Source organism: Tupaia chinensis, unplaced genomic scaffold (assembly GCF_000334495.1).
Source record: "Tupaia chinensis unplaced genomic scaffold, TupChi_1.0 Scaffold000054_1, whole genome shotgun sequence".
Classification (NCBI taxonomy): Eukaryota; Metazoa; Chordata; class Mammalia; order Scandentia; family Tupaiidae; genus Tupaia; species Tupaia belangeri.
This window is the reverse complement of record NW_006159512.1, coordinates 10,996,421-11,014,670: the sequence shown is the minus strand read 5'-3', so window position 1 is coordinate 11,014,670 and position 18,250 is coordinate 10,996,421. Positions and strand designations below refer to the sequence as shown.

Genomic DNA, 18,250 nt, shown 5'->3' with positions numbered 1-18,250 from the left:
GACTCCCACATGGCCAATCATGGTTTGAGTCCCAGACCTGGCAGCTTGCTTTCTCACTTTCTCTCCTCTCTCTCTCTGTCTCGCTCTGATGAGCATATGTACCCTATAGCAAACTTTTAAAAATAATAATAATAATAATAAATAAAATAAATAATTCTGGGGGCCAGCAGGTAGTGTAGTGGTTAAAGCACTGGACTCCCACATAGTTTGACTCTCAGACCAGGCAGCTTGAAACTCATGCTGGGCACGTGTGTGTGTGTGCGCCCAGAATCCCAGTAGGAGAATGGAGGAGAAAGAATTATGGCATGGCCATATCCCGTGGGAATGATTTCTCACTTTCTATCTCTATATCCCTAGCAAGTGCATGCACCCTATAGCAAAAAATCCAAAAATAAATAAATATGTATTTTGGTTTTTAGAGAGATTTTTGCTATAGGGCAAGTGTACTCACCAGAGAGACAGAAAGAGACAGAGAGACATAAAGTGAGAAATTGCCCCTCATGGGGATGGCCACTACTCAATGCCTTCTCTTCCATTTCCCCCTCAGGATTTTGGGCACACACTTGCCCAGTGTGAGTTTTAAGCTGCTGGATCTGGGACTTGAACTGCGGTCTACCACATGAGAGTCCAGTGACATAACCATTATGCCATCTGCTGGTCCCGATAAATAATTTTTTTTAAAAAAAGGGGGGAAAACGGTATTACCAAGAGATCTATCATATAGTAACAACATAAAGAAATGCATAAAAATTATGTACAGGGCCAGAAGGTGGTGTAGTGGTGAACATACCGGACTCCCACATGACAAACCATGTTTCAAGTCCCAGACCCAGCGACTTGAAACTCACACCAGATGTGTGTGCATGCATGCCCAAGATCCCAGGAAGAGAATGGAGGAGAAGGGATTGTGGAATGGCCATCCTACCTGGGGGTGATTTCTCACGTTCCTTCTCACTGTCTCTCTCTGCCTCTCTCCAGTGAGTTCACATACCCCTTGGCAAAAAAAAAAAAAGAAACCTTAAAAATGAAAAAGATTTACAAATGTAAACCTCAGGATGTGGCTACTGGCAGGGGAGAAGACTCCTACGCACAGGGTACAGGGAGACTTCCCCGTGTTTATCAGGTGGCCAGCCTCTCTAACCTAGTTACTGATGGCATCCAGGGGAGAAGACTCCTACGCACAGGGTACAGGGAGACTTCCCCGTGTTTATCAGGTGGCCAGCCTCTCTAACCTAGTTACTGACGGCATCCCGCTGTTGCTGTGCTGGCAGGCCACGGGCCAGGGCCATGGCTCCCTTTACGAGCTCCTCGGCTGGGTCCACGCGCAAATGCGAGAAGGTCCTGCCCACCTTTGCCTCCTGGCCTACAGCAGGACTTCTGTGGAAGAGAACGGCTGGACTAGGGGAGATCTGTGACCACGACTGAATCCGGACCCCAGAAGTTCAGGGGGAGAAGGATAAGCAGCAGCACGTTTGCACGGAGGGCCTCTGCTCTTCGTAAACCGCAGTGAGGCAGCATTTCATCTTTACACAAGATGGGATGTTTGGTTTAGCCTATGTCACTAAAACAAGACTGGAGCCATCGATGGAGAGTTCAAGAGGCATTATCACATTCATCAAGCTTTTCTTTCCCATACCACTGTACATGTCATTAACACTGAATTCCACCACTCCAAAACCTGCTAGGCCTTCCTTCCTCCCCGCTCAGTAAATGCCACTTCCCTCCATCCACTTGCTCAAGTCAAAAGCAACTGATTCTTCCTCCTCCGGAAACATCCGACCTGCCAGCCAGCCCTGTCAGATCCTTCCAGCAATCAGGCCCAATGGTGGTGTGTACGGATGACACATGTACAAGCATCGGACAAAATTCGATTTCAAAATGTTTAATACTTACCCCTTTGCCCAATTTCCTCTGGTAGGTTTTATGCCGTAGTCCTAATCCCAACAACCCTGCACCAACAAGCAACCACAAAACTAAGAGAGAAAGGGGGAAAAAATTGTTTAAAAGAAACTCAATGAAAAACACACAGTTCTTAAACAATTATTTAGTCTATTGGGTAAGGATTTTGTCCAAAAGGGAAATATCTAATTCTTGGGTTAATTTCCATGTACGACATGCATACATAATCCACACTTTAAATCTAGGTTTCAAAAAAAGTCTTCCCTAAAATATACAAACACAAAAACAAACAAGTCTCCATGGCAAGGAACTAGCAGGAAAAACACCCTGCAGAACCAAGGCCACAGAGACTTTGGATATTGTAACTTTCAGAATTAGCATATCAAATAAATGTGCTTAACTTGTTTAGTAAAATAAAAGAGGGTATTCAAAAGTATGACTAAGGAAATAAGACTAAAATAAACGACCAGCGAAATTTTTAAAAAATGAAATAGACTTCTAGAAATAAAAAAGAATAATAAATATAATAATTGAAATTATAAACACAGTGGGCTGGATGGTGGTGGTGCAGTGGTAAAACAGAACATTCTACAAGACCAGTTCACATGGTAAGGTCAGCAGTATGTAGCCAGAGATCTTCCGAGTGTGTCAGGCACACACCTGCTTATCATCCAGTGCCGGCTGAGACGGGGTGGGTCACAACATTAAGACAGTGTCAGGGATGCTAACTCTCTCTCTCTTTCTTTCCCCCATCTTGGAATACATAAGCAAACGTTTTTTTAGTTTTTAGAGACTGTTGCTATAAGGCACATGTGCTCACTGGAGAGACAAAGAGAGGCACAGAGTCAGAAGGCGAGAAATCCCCCTCCAGAGGGAATGAATGCATTGCAATCCTTTCTTCTCTATTCTCTTCTTGGGATTCTGGTCATGCACACACACGTGTCTGATATGAGTTTCAAGCCACCAGGTCTGGGACTTGAACAGTGGTCAGCCATGTGGGAATCTAGTACCTTAACTACACCACCTGCTGGCCCCCATAAGTAAACTTTCAAAAAATTAGAAACTCAATAGACAAAATAAAGAGCAGATTAGACAAACCTGGAAAAAGAGAATTAGTGCAGGAGACAGCACACACACACACAGAGGTAGAAAATATGAAAGAGGATAAAGGACATGAGAACTGAACAAGAAGATCCAACACATGTCTAATTGGTGTCCAAAAAAGACCAGTGAGAAAGTGTAGAAAAGGAGCAATATTGGGACCAACAGGTGGCATGGTGGCTAAGGTGCTGGACACTCCCACATGACTGACCACAGTTTGAGTCCCGAACATGGTGACTTACTTTCTCACTTTCTCTCTCTCTCTCTCTCTCTCTCTCTCTCTCTTCTCTCTCTCTCTCTCTCTCTCTCTCTCTCTCTCTCTCTCTCATCAAATTAAAATAAATGAATGAAAAAATAAAATTAAAGAAAAAATACTTCTTAAAAAAAAAAGAAAAAGAAAAGGAGCAATATTTTCAAAAAATAATGCTGATAATTTTCCAGAATTAACAAAGACATAATTTTAGATAAAAAATTCCAAAGACTCCCAAGCAATATGGGGAAATAAAATCCACATCCAAGACCAGGCCCACAGTGCAATAATTAAGCACAGTGTGAGGGAACTGGATTCTCTGGTACAGAAAAAAAAAAAAAAAAAAAAAAAGCATCCACATCCAGATAAATCATAGTAAAACTGCAGGACACCAAAACAAAGAGAAAAATCTTAAGAGCTTCCAGAGAGAAAAGACAGATTATCTTCAAAGGAACAATAATCACACTGACAGCTGGCTTCTTAATCACAAAAGTAAAGCCAAATGACAGGAGAATAGTAATCTTTACTGTGTGGATAAATAGCCAACTACTAAGAGAACAGAAAGTGGAAGTACAATTTCCCCACTAGAAAAAGGAGTGGGGAGGAGGTATGCAGGAGACAAAGAATACGAAAACTTAATCAAAGCAAAAGAAATCAAGAGGGAAAAATGTCTAGAGAAAATGTGGGGAAAAAAGTAAGATGATGGAAATAAGTCATAATGCTTTAGAAATTACTAAAAATTTGGGACCAGCAGTTGGCATAATGGCATATGTCGCTGGACTCCTATGTAGTTGACTGCAGTTCAAGTCCCAGACCCGGTGGCTTAAATCTCATGCCGAGTGCGTGTGCGTGCATGCCCAAGATCCCCTGAGAGGAGAATGAAGGAGAAGGGATTGAGGCATGGCCATCCCCCTTGAGGGGGTGATTTCTCACTTTCTGTCTCTCTGTCTCTCTCTGTCTTTCTGGTGCGCACACGTGCCCTATAGCAAACAACCTCTCCCAAAAGAAAAGAAAAGAAGAGAAATGACAAAAAATTTATCAAACTCTCCAGGTAAAAGACCAAGATTGAAATTCTGGAAAAGATAAAATAATAGAAATGGTGGAAATATAAATAAATGAAAAGATCAGTGGTTGCCAAGGGCGGGGAGGAGGAAGGATGAAGAGGTGGAGCAGTGGGGAGGTTCAGGGCAGCGAAGCTATTCTGTATAATGCCGCGGCGATGAATTCACAGCCTTATGCATGGATCAAAACCCACAAAAAGCACTACATCAGAAGTAGCCCATGAAGGTTGGGCGCTGGAGATGTGTTTATGAGAAGTCTCTAATTACGACTGGGCCACTCTGGAGAGACATTTTTTTTTTATAAGAATTGTTGGTCGATCCTTTATTTATTTAAGGTTTGCTTATAGGGCACGTGTGTTCACCAGAGAGAGAGACAGGGAGAGAAAGAGAGAGAGAGAGAGAAATTGAGAAGTAAGCCACCAGGTCCAGGACTCAAACCATGGTCAGCCATGTGGTAGTCCAGTGCCCCATCCACCACGCCTCCTGCTGTCCCCTCTGGGGAGTGATTTTGATAGTGGAGGCAGCTATACGTAGGTGGAGGCAGGTATGTGGGAAATCTCTGTATCTTTCACTCAATTTTGTTACGAAGCTAAAGCAGCTCTAAAAACTTAAGTCTACTTTTACGTAAAAATCATTCAAAACTACTGGGTTGATCAGAAAAACCATGATGCATTTTTCACATAGAAAAACGTGAAAAAATATGCCCTGACTTTTCTGATGACCCAGTATTTAAACAACTCTGCTAGCGAGCGGTTCCAAATGCCTCGATTTGATGAGTGAATAAAGAATTCATTCATTTGTTTTTGTTTCTTAACCAAAAATAAGGGGTGGGAGGATCTTTAGGTTTAAAAAACGAAAATGCTGGGACTAGCAGATGGCTTAATGGCTATGTCGCTAGACTCGCACGTAGTTCACAGCAACTCAAGTCCCAGACCAGCGACTGAAAACTCATGCTGGGAGTGTGTGCGTGTGTGCCCGAGATCTGGAGAGGAGAATGGAGAAGGGATTGCAGCGTGGCCATCTTCCCTGGGGGGTGATTTCTCACTTTCTGTCTGTCTGTCTCTCTCTCGTCTCTCCAGCAAGCACACATGCCCTATAGAAAAAAATCTCTAAAAAAAAAATGCTAAATCCAGAGACATATCAAAACATAAGAATACAGACCAAAAAAACCACATCATTTTCATAAAAGAACTTCACCTTCCCTAAAATTAAATATGATCATTTCAAGTTATGATAAACATGCATGAAGAATTTTATGTAACTGTCTTATTGTTTTACTTTTTTTAAAAAAATTGAAAATTTACATAGCTTCTTGTTGTTTTCTATCTCTTTACACTAAATATTTTGTCTCCTTTAGCAACATGCAAGTCCTTGAAGATGGAGACCACTGTTTGCATGTCTTCATGTCTTACATCACAACTAACTGATGGAATATTTGCAAGTCGTATCCATTCAAATATTTTTATTTAATCCTTTCCATTTAAGACCAGTTAGATATTAAATAGTAAACTGAATTTTTAGTTTATCCACATTCTAAATGTTAACATACTGATCTCACAAAAAAAAAGGGAGGAAAAATAAAAGGAGTAACAGTCTCAACTCCTAGAACAAAGCATTTTGGAAATTCTACCTGTTAAAAGCACCTTACCCATGTTAGAAGTGAAATGAAACTAATACAGAATATTTATGGATGAAATGACACAATGTCAGGGACTAGTTTGAGAGTACTTCAACAAAAATAAAGAATAAAGATAGCTGTTAAAAACATCAGCAAACTGTTGGTAGTTATTGGACCTCTTTGATTTTATGTTTGAAAATTTATATGATCGATTTTTTTTATTTCTTTTTAAATTATTATTTAAAAAAAATACATAGTAAATTATTTGAAAAGAAAGTATAAATGGGCTGGCCCATTACCTAGTGGTTAAGGGAGCCAGATCCCACATGGCTGACCACAGTTTGAATCCCAACCCCAGTGGTTTGAAAAACATGCCGGGCAGGCCAGCAGGTGGTGTAGTGGTTCAGGTACTCGTAGACCACAGTTCAAGTCCCAGGCCTGGGGACTTGAAACACACCAGGTACATGTGTGTGCATGCCCAAAATCCTGAGAGAAGATTAGAGGACAAGGAATTGCAGCATGGTCATCCCCCCGGGGGTAATTTCTCACTTTCTGTGTCCTATAGCAAAAATCTCTCCAAAAGAAAAGTAGGGGTTAAGAAAACATGCCAGGTGTGTGCAAGCCCTAAGTCCCAACAAGATGGAGAAATGAAGGGTAAAGGGTTATGGCATGACCACTTCCCAGTAAGGGGGTACTTTCTCCCTCTCTCTCCCTCCCTGCTTCTTTGTCTCTCTCTGGCAAGTTCACATACCCTCTGGCAATTAAAAAAAAAAAGATTCTAAAAAAGGAAAGTAAAATTATACTTACAAAGTTTCATGTACTTTTCACTCTTTTTAAAAAGTGCTTTAGGACTGTTTTTTGTCTGCTGGAGGAAGTCAAGGTTCTTCTCCCGACCGAACAGCATATTCAGCCCGATAACCAGCATCATTGTCCCTGTTAGAAGAGGAAGGAAGAATGTAATACGGCTTACTCCTGAAATCCTCCCAGGGCAAATTCCCACTGAGCTATTGCTTCTAAATGAACATACCCTGACATTTTAGTTCATTTATCTAGTACCTACGTAACTACACTAGTCCTGTTTCCGGTAAGCAAGGTGACCATGGGGAATCAGGGCGGGCTCATGAGTCATGCTCTAAATGAGAGGACGCCAGCCCTCTCCTGGTGAGAGAGTTATTTGAATTTCTCAGGAGTTTTCTGTTGACTAGGACGGTGATGGTGTTCAGCACCCGCTGCTGACCGGACAGTGGACAGAGGAGCAGAGGAGAAAGGAACCTCCTGAGCTACGCTGGGACGCTCAGTCTTCTCCACTGAAGAGCTTTGACGCATTGACTAGCACATGTAGGTTCTTTTCTTTTCTTTCTTTTTCTTTTTTAGTTTTCTTTTTTTTTTTAATTTCTCATTTAAAAAATTATTCTAACTTTATTTATTTATTTTTAATTTTGATCAGAAAGGGACAGAGATAGAGAGAGAAAGTGAGAAAGGAAGCCACCAGGTCTGGGACTCAAACCACAGTCGGCCATGTGGGAGTCCATTACTCTTAACCACCGTGCCACCTGCTGGCCCCTTTTTTTAGTTTTCTATACAGTGTGTGCACTCTCCAGAGAGAGACAGAGAGAAAGGAAAAGTGGGAAAGCACTTCCTGAGGGAGACAGCCACTCAGCAATCCCTTCTCCTCCATTCTCTTCTCAGGCTTTTGGTCAGTCATGCACAAGCGCCTGGCATGATTTTTTAGGCTGCTGGGTCCAGGACTCAAACCGCACAGTCGGCCATGTGGGGGCCAGCGCTTTAATGTCCATGCCACCTGCCGGCCCTGCATGTTGTTGGTATGGCAGCTCTTGGGACAGTACTTCTGCCCTGGCCTGGAGGTACTCTGAGCACACAGTACTCAGAGAGGATGCACGACAGAACTCACAGGGCACTCGCAGGCCGGCCAATGAAGTGAGTTGCATGGGGATCACAACCGAGTAGCATGGAAACATGTAAAGTGCACACTCTGCTTTTTCTCTCTCTCTCTATTAAGAGATTTTTGCTATAGGGCGCGTGTGCTTGCCGGAGAGACAGAGACAGAATGCGAGAAATCACCGCCACCCCTTTTCCTCCATTCTCCCCTCAGGATTTCAGACACGCACACACGTGTACCAGTGTGAGTTTTTTTAAGCCACTGGGTCCGGAACTCGAACTGTGGTCAACCAGCTGGGAGTCCAGCAACATAACCATTATGCCATCAGCTGGTCCTACACCTTCTACAATCACACGTAAGGATGCAAATAAGCATATGGTATTATATGCAAATTAGCATACGCCAAGGGAAAGTGAGGCTTAGGTGGAAGGCTGGCCAGAAAGGTTCTATCCAATTTGCCAGGAAATAGCAGGAGGAACCTAGAAAATAAATTTCTAACCAGCTTCTGACATAACACAGATTCCCTTTCATTCGGTTGTGTTAACAACTGCTCTGAACACTACTGACGCTCCTCAGACACGTGGCCTCCTCAGTATGATGTCCCTTACTGAAAACAGCCCTCAGGGTCTCAGGAATGGCCACCATGCACCGTTTCCGCCAGCTGCGAGGCGTGAGAAGGACTCCCAAAAGCTCTTCTTCCCTCACATTCCGAAGAAACGAACGTAAGCACAGAACAGTTCTTACTCCCGTTCATTTTCTTCACACGGCAGCCCCTAAGCCAGCTGGAATAAGAAAAAAGCGGGGCACCAGCTGGGAAAATAGAGCAGGAACAGACACAGAGACCTGAAAGAAACCAGAAGAAATAGAAAGTTCGCGAAGCCGAGATCATCACAGACAAAATGCAGCCATGCAGCTCTTTAATTAGACAAGAGCTTGGCTCGTTACCCGAAATGCCTAACTCTCCAAAGTCGTTCCTAAAATACTTCATGCAAGTGAAAAGTGTATCTTGGGGGAACCAGCCGATAACATAGTGGTGACATTGCTGGACTCCCACAGAGTTGACCCTGGCCGGAGTCCCGAACTGGCGGCTTAAACTCACACCAGGAACGTGTGTGCGTGCCCAAAATCCCAGAGGAGAATGGAGGAGAAGGGATTGCGGCGTGGCCATCCCCCTGGGGGTGATTTCTCGCTTTCTGTCTCTCTGTCTTTCCAGTGAGTGCACGCACCCTATACTAGAAGTCGCTCCCTCAAAATTGATTTTATGTTTGAAAATTTATATGATCGATTTTTTTTATTTCTTTTTAAATTATTATTTAAAAAAAATACATAGTAAATTATTTGAAAAGAAAGTATAAATGGGCTGGCCCATTACCTAGTGGTTAAGGGAGCCAGATCCCACATGGCTGACCACAGTTTGAATCCCAACCCCAGTGGTTTGAAAAACATGCCGGGCAGGCCAGCAGGTGGTGTAGTGGTTCAGGTACTCGTAGACCACAGTTCAAGTCCCAGGCCTGGGGACTTGAAACACACCAGGTACATGTGTGTGCATGCCCAAAATCCTGAGAGAAGATTAGAGGACAAGGAATTGCAGCATGGTCATCCCCCCGGGGGTAATTTCTCACTTTCTGTGTCCTATAGCAAAAATCTCTCCAAAAGAAAAGTAGGGGTTAAGAAAACATGCCAGGTGTGTGCAAGCCCTAAGTCCCAACAAGATGGAGAAATGAAGGGTAAAGGGTTATGGCATGACCACTTCCCAGTAAGGGGGTACTTTCTCCCTCTCTCTCCCTCCCTGCTTCTTTGTCTCTCTCTGGCAAGTTCACATACCCTCTGGCAATTAAAAAAAAAAAGATTCTAAAAAAGGAAAGTAAAATTATACTTACAAAGTTTCATGTACTTTTCACTCTTTTTAAAAAGTGCTTTAGGACTGTTTTTTGTCTGCTGGAGGAAGTCAAGGTTCTTCTCCCGACCGAACAGCATATTCAGCCCGATAACCAGCATCATTGTCCCTGTTAGAAGAGGAAGGAAGAATGTAATACGGCTTACTCCTGAAATCCTCCCAGGGCAAATTCCCACTGAGCTATTGCTTCTAAATGAACATACCCTGACATTTTAGTTCATTTATCTAGTACCTACGTAACTACACTAGTCCTGTTTCCGGTAAGCAAGGTGACCATGGGGAATCAGGGCGGGCTCATGAGTCATGCTCTAAATGAGAGGACGCCAGCCCTCTCCTGGTGAGAGAGTTATTTGAATTTCTCAGGAGTTTTCTGTTGACTAGGACGGTGATGGTGTTCAGCACCCGCTGCTGACCGGACAGTGGACAGAGGAGCAGAGGAGAAAGGAACCTCCTGAGCTACGCTGGGACGCTCAGTCTTCTCCACTGAAGAGCTTTGACGCATTGACTAGCACATGTAGGTTCTTTTCTTTTCTTTCTTTTTCTTTTTTAGTTTTCTTTTTTTTTTTAATTTCTCATTTAAAAAATTATTCTAACTTTATTTATTTATTTTTAATTTTGATCAGAAAGGGACAGAGATAGAGAGAGAAAGTGAGAAAGGAAGCCACCAGGTCTGGGACTCAAACCACAGTCGGCCATGTGGGAGTCCATTACTCTTAACCACCGTGCCACCTGCTGGCCCCTTTTTTTAGTTTTCTATACAGTGTGTGCACTCTCCAGAGAGAGACAGAGAGAAAGGAAAAGTGGGAAAGCACTTCCTGAGGGAGACAGCCACTCAGCAATCCCTTCTCCTCCATTCTCTTCTCAGGCTTTTAGTCAGTCATGCACAAGCGCCTGGCATGATTTTTTAGGCTGCTGGGTCCAGGACTCAAACCGCACAGTCGGCCATGTGGGGGCCAGCGCTTTAATGTCCATGCCACCTGCCGGCCCTGCATGTTGTTGGTATGGCAGCTCTTGGGACAGTACTTCTGCCCTGGCCTGGAGGTACTCTGAGCACACAGTACTCAGAGAGGATGCACGACAGAACTCACAGGGCACTCGCAGGCCGGCCAATGAAGTGAGTTGCATGGGGATCACAACCGAGTAGCATGGAAACATGTAAAGTGCACACTCTGCTTTTTCTCTCTCTCTCTATTAAGAGATTTTTGCTATAGGGCGCGTGTGCTTGCCGGAGAGACAGAGACAGAATGCGAGAAATCACCGCCACCCCTTTTCCTCCATTCTCCCCTCAGGATTTCAGACACGCACACACGTGTACCAGTGTGAGTTTTTTTAAGCCACTGGGTCCGGAACTCGAACTGTGGTCAACCAGCTGGGAGTCCAGCAACATAACCATTATGCCATCAGCTGGTCCTACACCTTCTACAATCACACGTAAGGATGCAAATAAGCATATGGTATTATATGCAAATTAGCATACGCCAAGGGAAAGTGAGGCTTAGGTGGAAGGCTGGCCAGAAAGGTTCTATCCAATTTGCCAGGAAATAGCAGGAGGAACCTAGAAAATAAATTTCTAACCAGCTTCTGACATAACACAGATTCCCTTTCATTCGGTTGTGTTAACAACTGCTCTGAACACTACTGACGCTCCTCAGACACGTGGCCTCCTCAGTATGATGTCCCTTACTGAAAACAGCCCTCAGGGTCTCAGGAATGGCCACCATGCACCGTTTCCGCCAGCTGCGAGGCGTGAGAAGGACTCCCAAAAGCTCTTCTTCCCTCACATTCCGAAGAAACGAACGTAAGCACAGAACAGTTCTTACTCCCGTTCATTTTCTTCACACGGCAGCCCCTAAGCCAGCTGGAATAAGAAAAAAGCGGGGCACCAGCTGGGAAAATAGAGCAGGAACAGACACAGAGACCTGAAAGAAACCAGAAGAAATAGAAAGTTCGCGAAGCCGAGATCATCACAGACAAAATGCAGCCATGCAGCTCTTTAATTAGACAAGAGCTTGGCTCGTTACCCGAAATGCCTAACTCTCCAAAGTCGTTCCTAAAATACTTCATGCAAGTGAAAAGTGTATCTTCGGGGAACCAGCCGATAACATAGTGGTGACATTGCTGGACTCCCACAGAGTTGACCCTGGCCGGAGTCCCGAACTGGCGGCTTAAACTCACACCAGGAACGTGTGTGCGTGCCCAAAATCCCAGAGGAGAATGGAGGAGAAGGGATTGCGGCGTGGCCATCCCCCTGGGGGTGATTTCTCGCTTTCTGTCTCTCTGTCTTTCCAGTGAGTGCACGCACCCTATACTAGAAGTCGCTCCCTCAAAAAAAAAAAAAAATATATATATATATATTTACATTTATATCTGTGTTTATATTCACACACACACATATATGTATATGTGAAAATCTCAGAAGTGGCCTGTGCTGGCGGATCAAGGTCAGGAGAGGGAAGTTTACGTGAGACTATAGAGAACAGTGGGACGTACCCGGGGTCTACGCAAGTTCATGTAGCGTATTATGAAAAGACTATGCCTACATTTCCAAATTTTCACCGGAATAGACTGATACTTTAATGACATTTTATACTAAATTGTGGCGTCTCCTCGTGTGTCAGGGCACGAGAGGGAAGTGCATCTAAAGTCACGTGGACTCTGACACTTCTCCGGCCCAACGCTCACCCAGCTGTCATTGCTAAGGTATTTGATTCGCTGTGTGTGGCCTTTGCTCCGCTCTGCTAAAGCGCTGCGCGACAGGGACACTGGAACTTTCTGTTTTGTTCTGCTTTGCCATAGGGTGTATGCACTTGCCGGAGAAAGAGAGAGAAGAAGGGAGAGATCACCCCTCGGGGATGGCCAGGCCACAGTCCCCTCATCACTCTACTCTCAGGGTCTTGGGCACATACGCAAATGCGCCCACTGTGGTTTTCTTTTTTTTTAATTTTTTTATTTAACTTTATTCATTTATTTATTCATTTGTTTATTTCAATTTGACCAGAGAGGGACAGAGAGAGAGAGAGAGAAAGTGAAAAAGCAAACCACCAGGTCTGGGACTCGAACTGTGGTCAGCCATGTGGGAATCCAGCACCTTTAACCACCACGCCACCTGCCGGCTCTCCCACTGTGATTTTCAAGGAGCTAGGTCCAGGACTTGAACCTCACAGCCAGCCATGCAGGATCTAGAACCCTAACCTCCGTGCCACCTGCTGGCCCCTCTCTTTTTTCTTAAATTGGAGAAGTATTTGACATGTTTTCCTTACACTAAAATAGCATGCAACATTTGATTTAATTTGTATATGCCTGAAATGGAAAATATATCTATCCAATGGTTTGAAAATTTATCTTTTGTACTAAGATACTTATAAATAATACATTTTATTGATAAATATGGCAAAGAAAAATTATAGCTAAAATTCAAGCAAACTCAATCATAGTCCCTGTGTATATTTACGAATTTGTCATTGAAGTAGTGACATGGACATTATGATCTCATTTTTTACCACATGTCACATAAGTGTCACCCACTTTATAGTTTATTATGGCTTAAACTTTTTTCCACAACTTACTTATTTAAAAAGCCTTCATATTAATAAATATTACTGAAACGCACTAACGAATTAATAAATTTGGTTTTGATTTATAATTTAGATGTCTTTTTAGTTTCTGTTTTGTTTTGTTATCAAGACAGTCTATTTTACCAAGGAAGCAAAATTTCTTTTTTCTATTTATATCCACCAGTCATGTAAAGTCTAATTCCCATTCAGTCCTCAAGGATGTTTTTGAGCAGTTACTTTAATTCACACCTTTTATTTTATTTTTTTAAAGAATCATTTGTTTATTATTATTTTTTTAATTTGCTGCAGGGCCCACGCACTCACCAAAGAGAGAGAGAAAGTGAGAAAGCCATCAGGTCCGGGACTCAAACCACAGTAAGCCATGTGAGAGTCCAGCGACTTAACCACCACGCCACCTGCTGGCCTCCTAATTCAGACGCTTCATTCATACATGTACTCACCCATAAGCACATCCGATCTTTCTCTGGCATAGACACCTCCTGGGACGAACTTAAAAGCTGTGCACCACGCACAGAAAAACATGTCGAAAAGATAGAAGACCATGGCAGTGGCCATGACTTTCCCAGGGTTCGGCCCTGAACTGACAAGCTGTCCGAGCACTTGAGGCCACACGGATGCCGTGAAGACAGCCAGCACGCAGCCGGAAAGAGCAGCTGCCCACGTGGGCAGGTAGAGGAGACCCGCGGCCGAAGCCGCTCCTGTGTGTGAGAGACAGAGAAACGAGTCAGACAGGACAACGGTAACGCTTATGAGGTGACGAACTTGCAGTCACCCCCTAGGGGACGCGAGGGGTGTACTGGCCCAGGGTGCAGATGGGCCAGGAAACAAGGTCTAGCCAGGTGAATGTCCTTGCTCAGGGTCAGGCAGCAGGGCTGGCACAGACAGGGAAGGAAAGCAGGTCGGGTAAGTGTTAGCGCACTTTGGGAAGGGAAGCAGGCATTTTTTTAGGCCATTGGGATTAAGATCCTTGGGACCAGCAGTTAACGTAATGGCTATGTCGCTGGACTCCCATGTAGTCGACTGTGGTTCGCGTCCCGGACCCGGTGGCTTAAACTCACGCCGGGTGAGTGTGCGTGCGTGCCCAAGATCCCTAGAGGAGAATGGAGGAGAAGGGATTGCGGCGTGGCCATCCCCCCCGGGGGGTGATTTCTCGCTTTCTATCTCTCTCTGTCTGGCGAGCGCACGTGCCCTATAGCAAAAAACCTCTCCAAAAGAGAAAAAAAAAAGATTCTGACAACTGTAAAAATTGAAATGAAGGGCAGTAAAATGCCTCTCCTGCCTGGCTGACCCCTGCGGACAGACTCCAGGCTCACATGGGAGGCTTCCCTGACCAAGTGCATGGCTGCCCATGACCTGAGCTGGCCAGGGCTGGGACCGGGGCCGGGCCACGGGGGACCACAGCATTGCGGTCCTATCTTATTTTTCTGTCTTCTCTCTCTGTCTCACAGAAGAAATAAATAAGCTTGGAAAAAATAAATGAAATGAAAATTAAAAGTGAAATGATTTGTAACAAATCTGAAACTATGTCCACTAGATTTAACCAGTCAGGTACAGGACATGAGAAAACAGCATCAGTGTGGTTTCCAGAACTTTTTTGTCAAGAGACAGGGGCCAGCAGGTGGCACAGTGTTTAAGGTGCTGGACTGCCATATGGCCAACCGTGGTTTGAGTCCCAGACACGGTGGCTTCAAACACACCAGGCACATGTGAGCGTGTGCCCAAAATCCCAAGAGGAGAATGAAGGAAAGGGGATTGCAGCATGGCCATCCCCCCCAGTGAACACACATGCCCTATAGAAAGAAATCTCTCCCCAAAAAAGACTTTCTAAAGGAATCTCATGCCCCTGTTTGGTCAAGAACTCCAGAAAAGAAGTAGGGATTGGGGGGCAGCCAAGAGCCATCCAGGCAGTTCCTGAATGCCTGCTGGCTCTCAGCCACGGGCCTCCCCAGGGTGAAGCCGTGTGACCGCGGAGTCCTCCCCATCGCAAGCTCGGGGCTCAGACAAGCACAAGAACCAGACTCCAGGGACCTCTACGAACCACGTATTTCATCTCCACAGGGAGCCCCTTGAACACTCAGGTCCGACAAGGGTGGTTTTCCATTTCGAAATAGAACAACTGTAATGCCAGCTTGCTGCAGAAATTTCAAAACACCCGAACTGTGAGGAAGCCATTAAGGCTCCGCTAGGACTGAGAAGGCCACCGCCAATCCGTCCCTGCCCTTCTCCTAAGTCTCTCCCTGCGTGTGGTCACATGGAAACATTTTTACATAAATAGAACTGGGCCGCATATCGAGGACAATGCGCTGCTTTGGGGGTACTATATCAGGAACATTTTCTCATGTTATTACTTTTCTCGAAACATTTTTATGGGTGTCATACTTCCCTGGGTCAACATCCTGCAGTACACGTAACCATCTTCCTACTGTCGGCTGATTTTGACGCTTCCAACGTTAAACTTTTAAAATAGCAATGTGATGGGGGTTCGCAGGTGGCGTGGTGTTTACGGCGCTGGACTCCCACATGGCTGACAGTGGTTTGAGTCCCAGCTTGAAGATCACACCCAGTAAACGTGTGTACACACCCAAAGTCCCAGGAAGAGGGTGGAGGAGAAGGGATTGCAGCATGGCCATTCTGTCTGGGGGTGGTTTCTCGCTTTCCCTCTCTACGTCTCTCCAACCAGCACACGTTTGTATTTTTAAAAAAAAGAAAAGGAAAGAAAGAAAAAGAAAAATCAACATGATGAACGTCTTTCTGTGTCAATAAATCTACCCTATCGCCGTTTGTTCCTTAAAGTAGACTCTAGCACCACAATGACAGTGTCGAGGGCCAGAGCACTTTCGAGCCATTACTTGTGGCCTGTTGTTTTCTTGGAAGGCTATACCAGTCTTCACTTCCTACAGAAAACTGGCCAGACAGTCGCGACACCATATCTTTCTAACAGCTTTTAAACCCTGCCCGAATAATTTCTTTCTAAAAACTTTTACCAAATTCATGATAAAATGAGTATAGCATTTTAAATTGCTCGTATGTGACTATTAGTGAGATTAATTTTCCTAATAAACTGGTGTACAATGACTATATTTTTTTCTTCTTCTTTTTTTTTAAGAGACATTCTTGCTATAGGGCGCATGCACTCACTGGAGAGACAGAGTGAGACACAAACAGAAAGTGAGAAATCACTCCCTGGGGGAATGGCCACACCACAATCCCTTCTCCTCTTGGGATCTTGGGCACGCATGCACACACACCCGGCATGAGTTTTAAGCCACCGGGTCCAGGACTCGAACCACGATCGATTACATGGGAGTCCAGCGACATAGCCATTACGCTAACTGCTGGTCCCCACAATGACTATTTTTAAAAGGAGTTAGCGCCAGCTGGTAGCGTGGTGGCTAGGTGGACCCCACACGGCCATGCAGTTTCAGCCCCAGCCCCAGCAGCCCACACCGGGCACACGTGTATGCGTGTCCAAAATCCTGAAAGGGAGAAATGGAGGCGGGATCACATCGTGACCATCCCCATAGGGGTGCTTTCTCATGTTCTCCTTGTCTTTTTCTCCCTCTGGCAAGTATATGTGCCCTCTGGTAACTTAAAAAAAAAAAAAAAAAACAATGAGCCCTAATTTGGTATTCTAATCTGAAAATGCTAGAACAACTTTGTTGCTTTTATCTTACTTCAGGGAATTATGTGTACAGAAAGAAAACATCTCTTCAAGTTTCCCTTTATTGATTTTTAGTTTGTTTGTTTTTATCATAGGGAGTGTGCATTCCCCAGGAAGGGGAGAGACAGAGAAATACAGAGAAAGAGAAAATGAGAGACCACCCCTCGGGTGGGATGGCCGCACCGCAATCCGTTCTCCCTCTCCTCCCGGGATTTTGAGTACGCATGCACACGTATCCAGTGCGATTTTCAAGCTGCCAGGTCCGAGACTCGAACAGCAGTCAGCCGTGTGGGAGTCCCTTCACCTGCACACCGCTTGCTGGCCCCTCTTTGTACTATAGTTGCTTTTATTTTTTCCATTTAATTTCCACTTTTAAATAGATCCTATACTTTTAAATTCACTAAAATGTTATGTCTAATTAAGTTATGAATTCAAAATCTAAAATTCAAATGGTTCAGAGGGAACCTCCAACCTGTCACCCGCCAGATCCCTTTAGTGAAGACAACCAGTGAAGGCGCCTACCCTGTGTCCTCCCAGAGAGATGCTGCCCACACGAAGAAGCACATCTGTGTGTGTATCCCCCCTCTGGCTCCCCGTTGTTAGCACACCCTACGCAGTGATGTCACTTGGCTGGTCCACTTAACTGTGAGTCTTAACTGTTTTCATTCTGTTTGAAACTGAGCCTTTTAAAATAATCTCCTCTGGGGTCAGCAGGTGGCATGGTGGATAAGGGTGCTGGACTCCCACATGGCCCACCGTGGTTCATGTCCCAGACCTGGCAGCTTGCTTTCTCACTCTCTCTCTCTCTTTCTCTCTCTGCCCCTCTCTGGTCAAGTTAAAATAAATAAAGTTAAATAAAATAATTCTTTAAAAAAAAAATCTCTCCCAAATCTTTACAGCATTAAGACACTAGGTAGAATTAGTGGTAACTGAATATTCTAATAACATAATCACTGCTGTGCTCATTTGGATTTTTTTTTTTTTGAGAGGTTTTTGCTATAGGGCGCGTGCGCTCGCCATACAGACAGAGAAAGAGACAGAGAGACAGAAAGCGAGAAATCACCCCCCAACGGGGATGACCACGCCGTAATCCCTTCTCCTCCATTCTCCTCTCGGGATCTTGGGCATGCACGCGCACGCGCCCGGTGTGAGTTTAAGCCACCGGGTCCGGGACATGAACTGCGGTCGACTACATGGGAGTCCAGCGCCATAGCCATTACTGTTGGTCCTGCCTTTTTTTTTTTTTTTTAAAGAATTATTTATTTTTGGGGAGCCAGCAGTTAGCTTA

General features: G+C 44.6%; 1 protein-coding gene across 1 annotated transcript in view; it reads right to left on the bottom strand.

Annotated features, from left to right (window-relative positions):
• Window positions 1-18,250, bottom strand: part of CWH43 (cell wall biogenesis 43 C-terminal homolog) — a 74,217-nt gene that overhangs the window by 41,098 nt on the left and 14,869 nt on the right. Inside the window, exons 6-8 of the mRNA XM_006141468.1 lie at window positions 13,742-13,999; window positions 9,710-9,835; window positions 1,894-1,973 (exon numbers count right to left, since the gene is read on the bottom strand). Coding sequence (XP_006141530.1) covers window positions 1,894-1,973; window positions 9,710-9,835; window positions 13,742-13,999 — 464 coding nt within the window. The remainder of the gene's footprint in view (window positions 1-1,893; window positions 1,974-9,709; window positions 9,836-13,741; window positions 14,000-18,250) is intronic.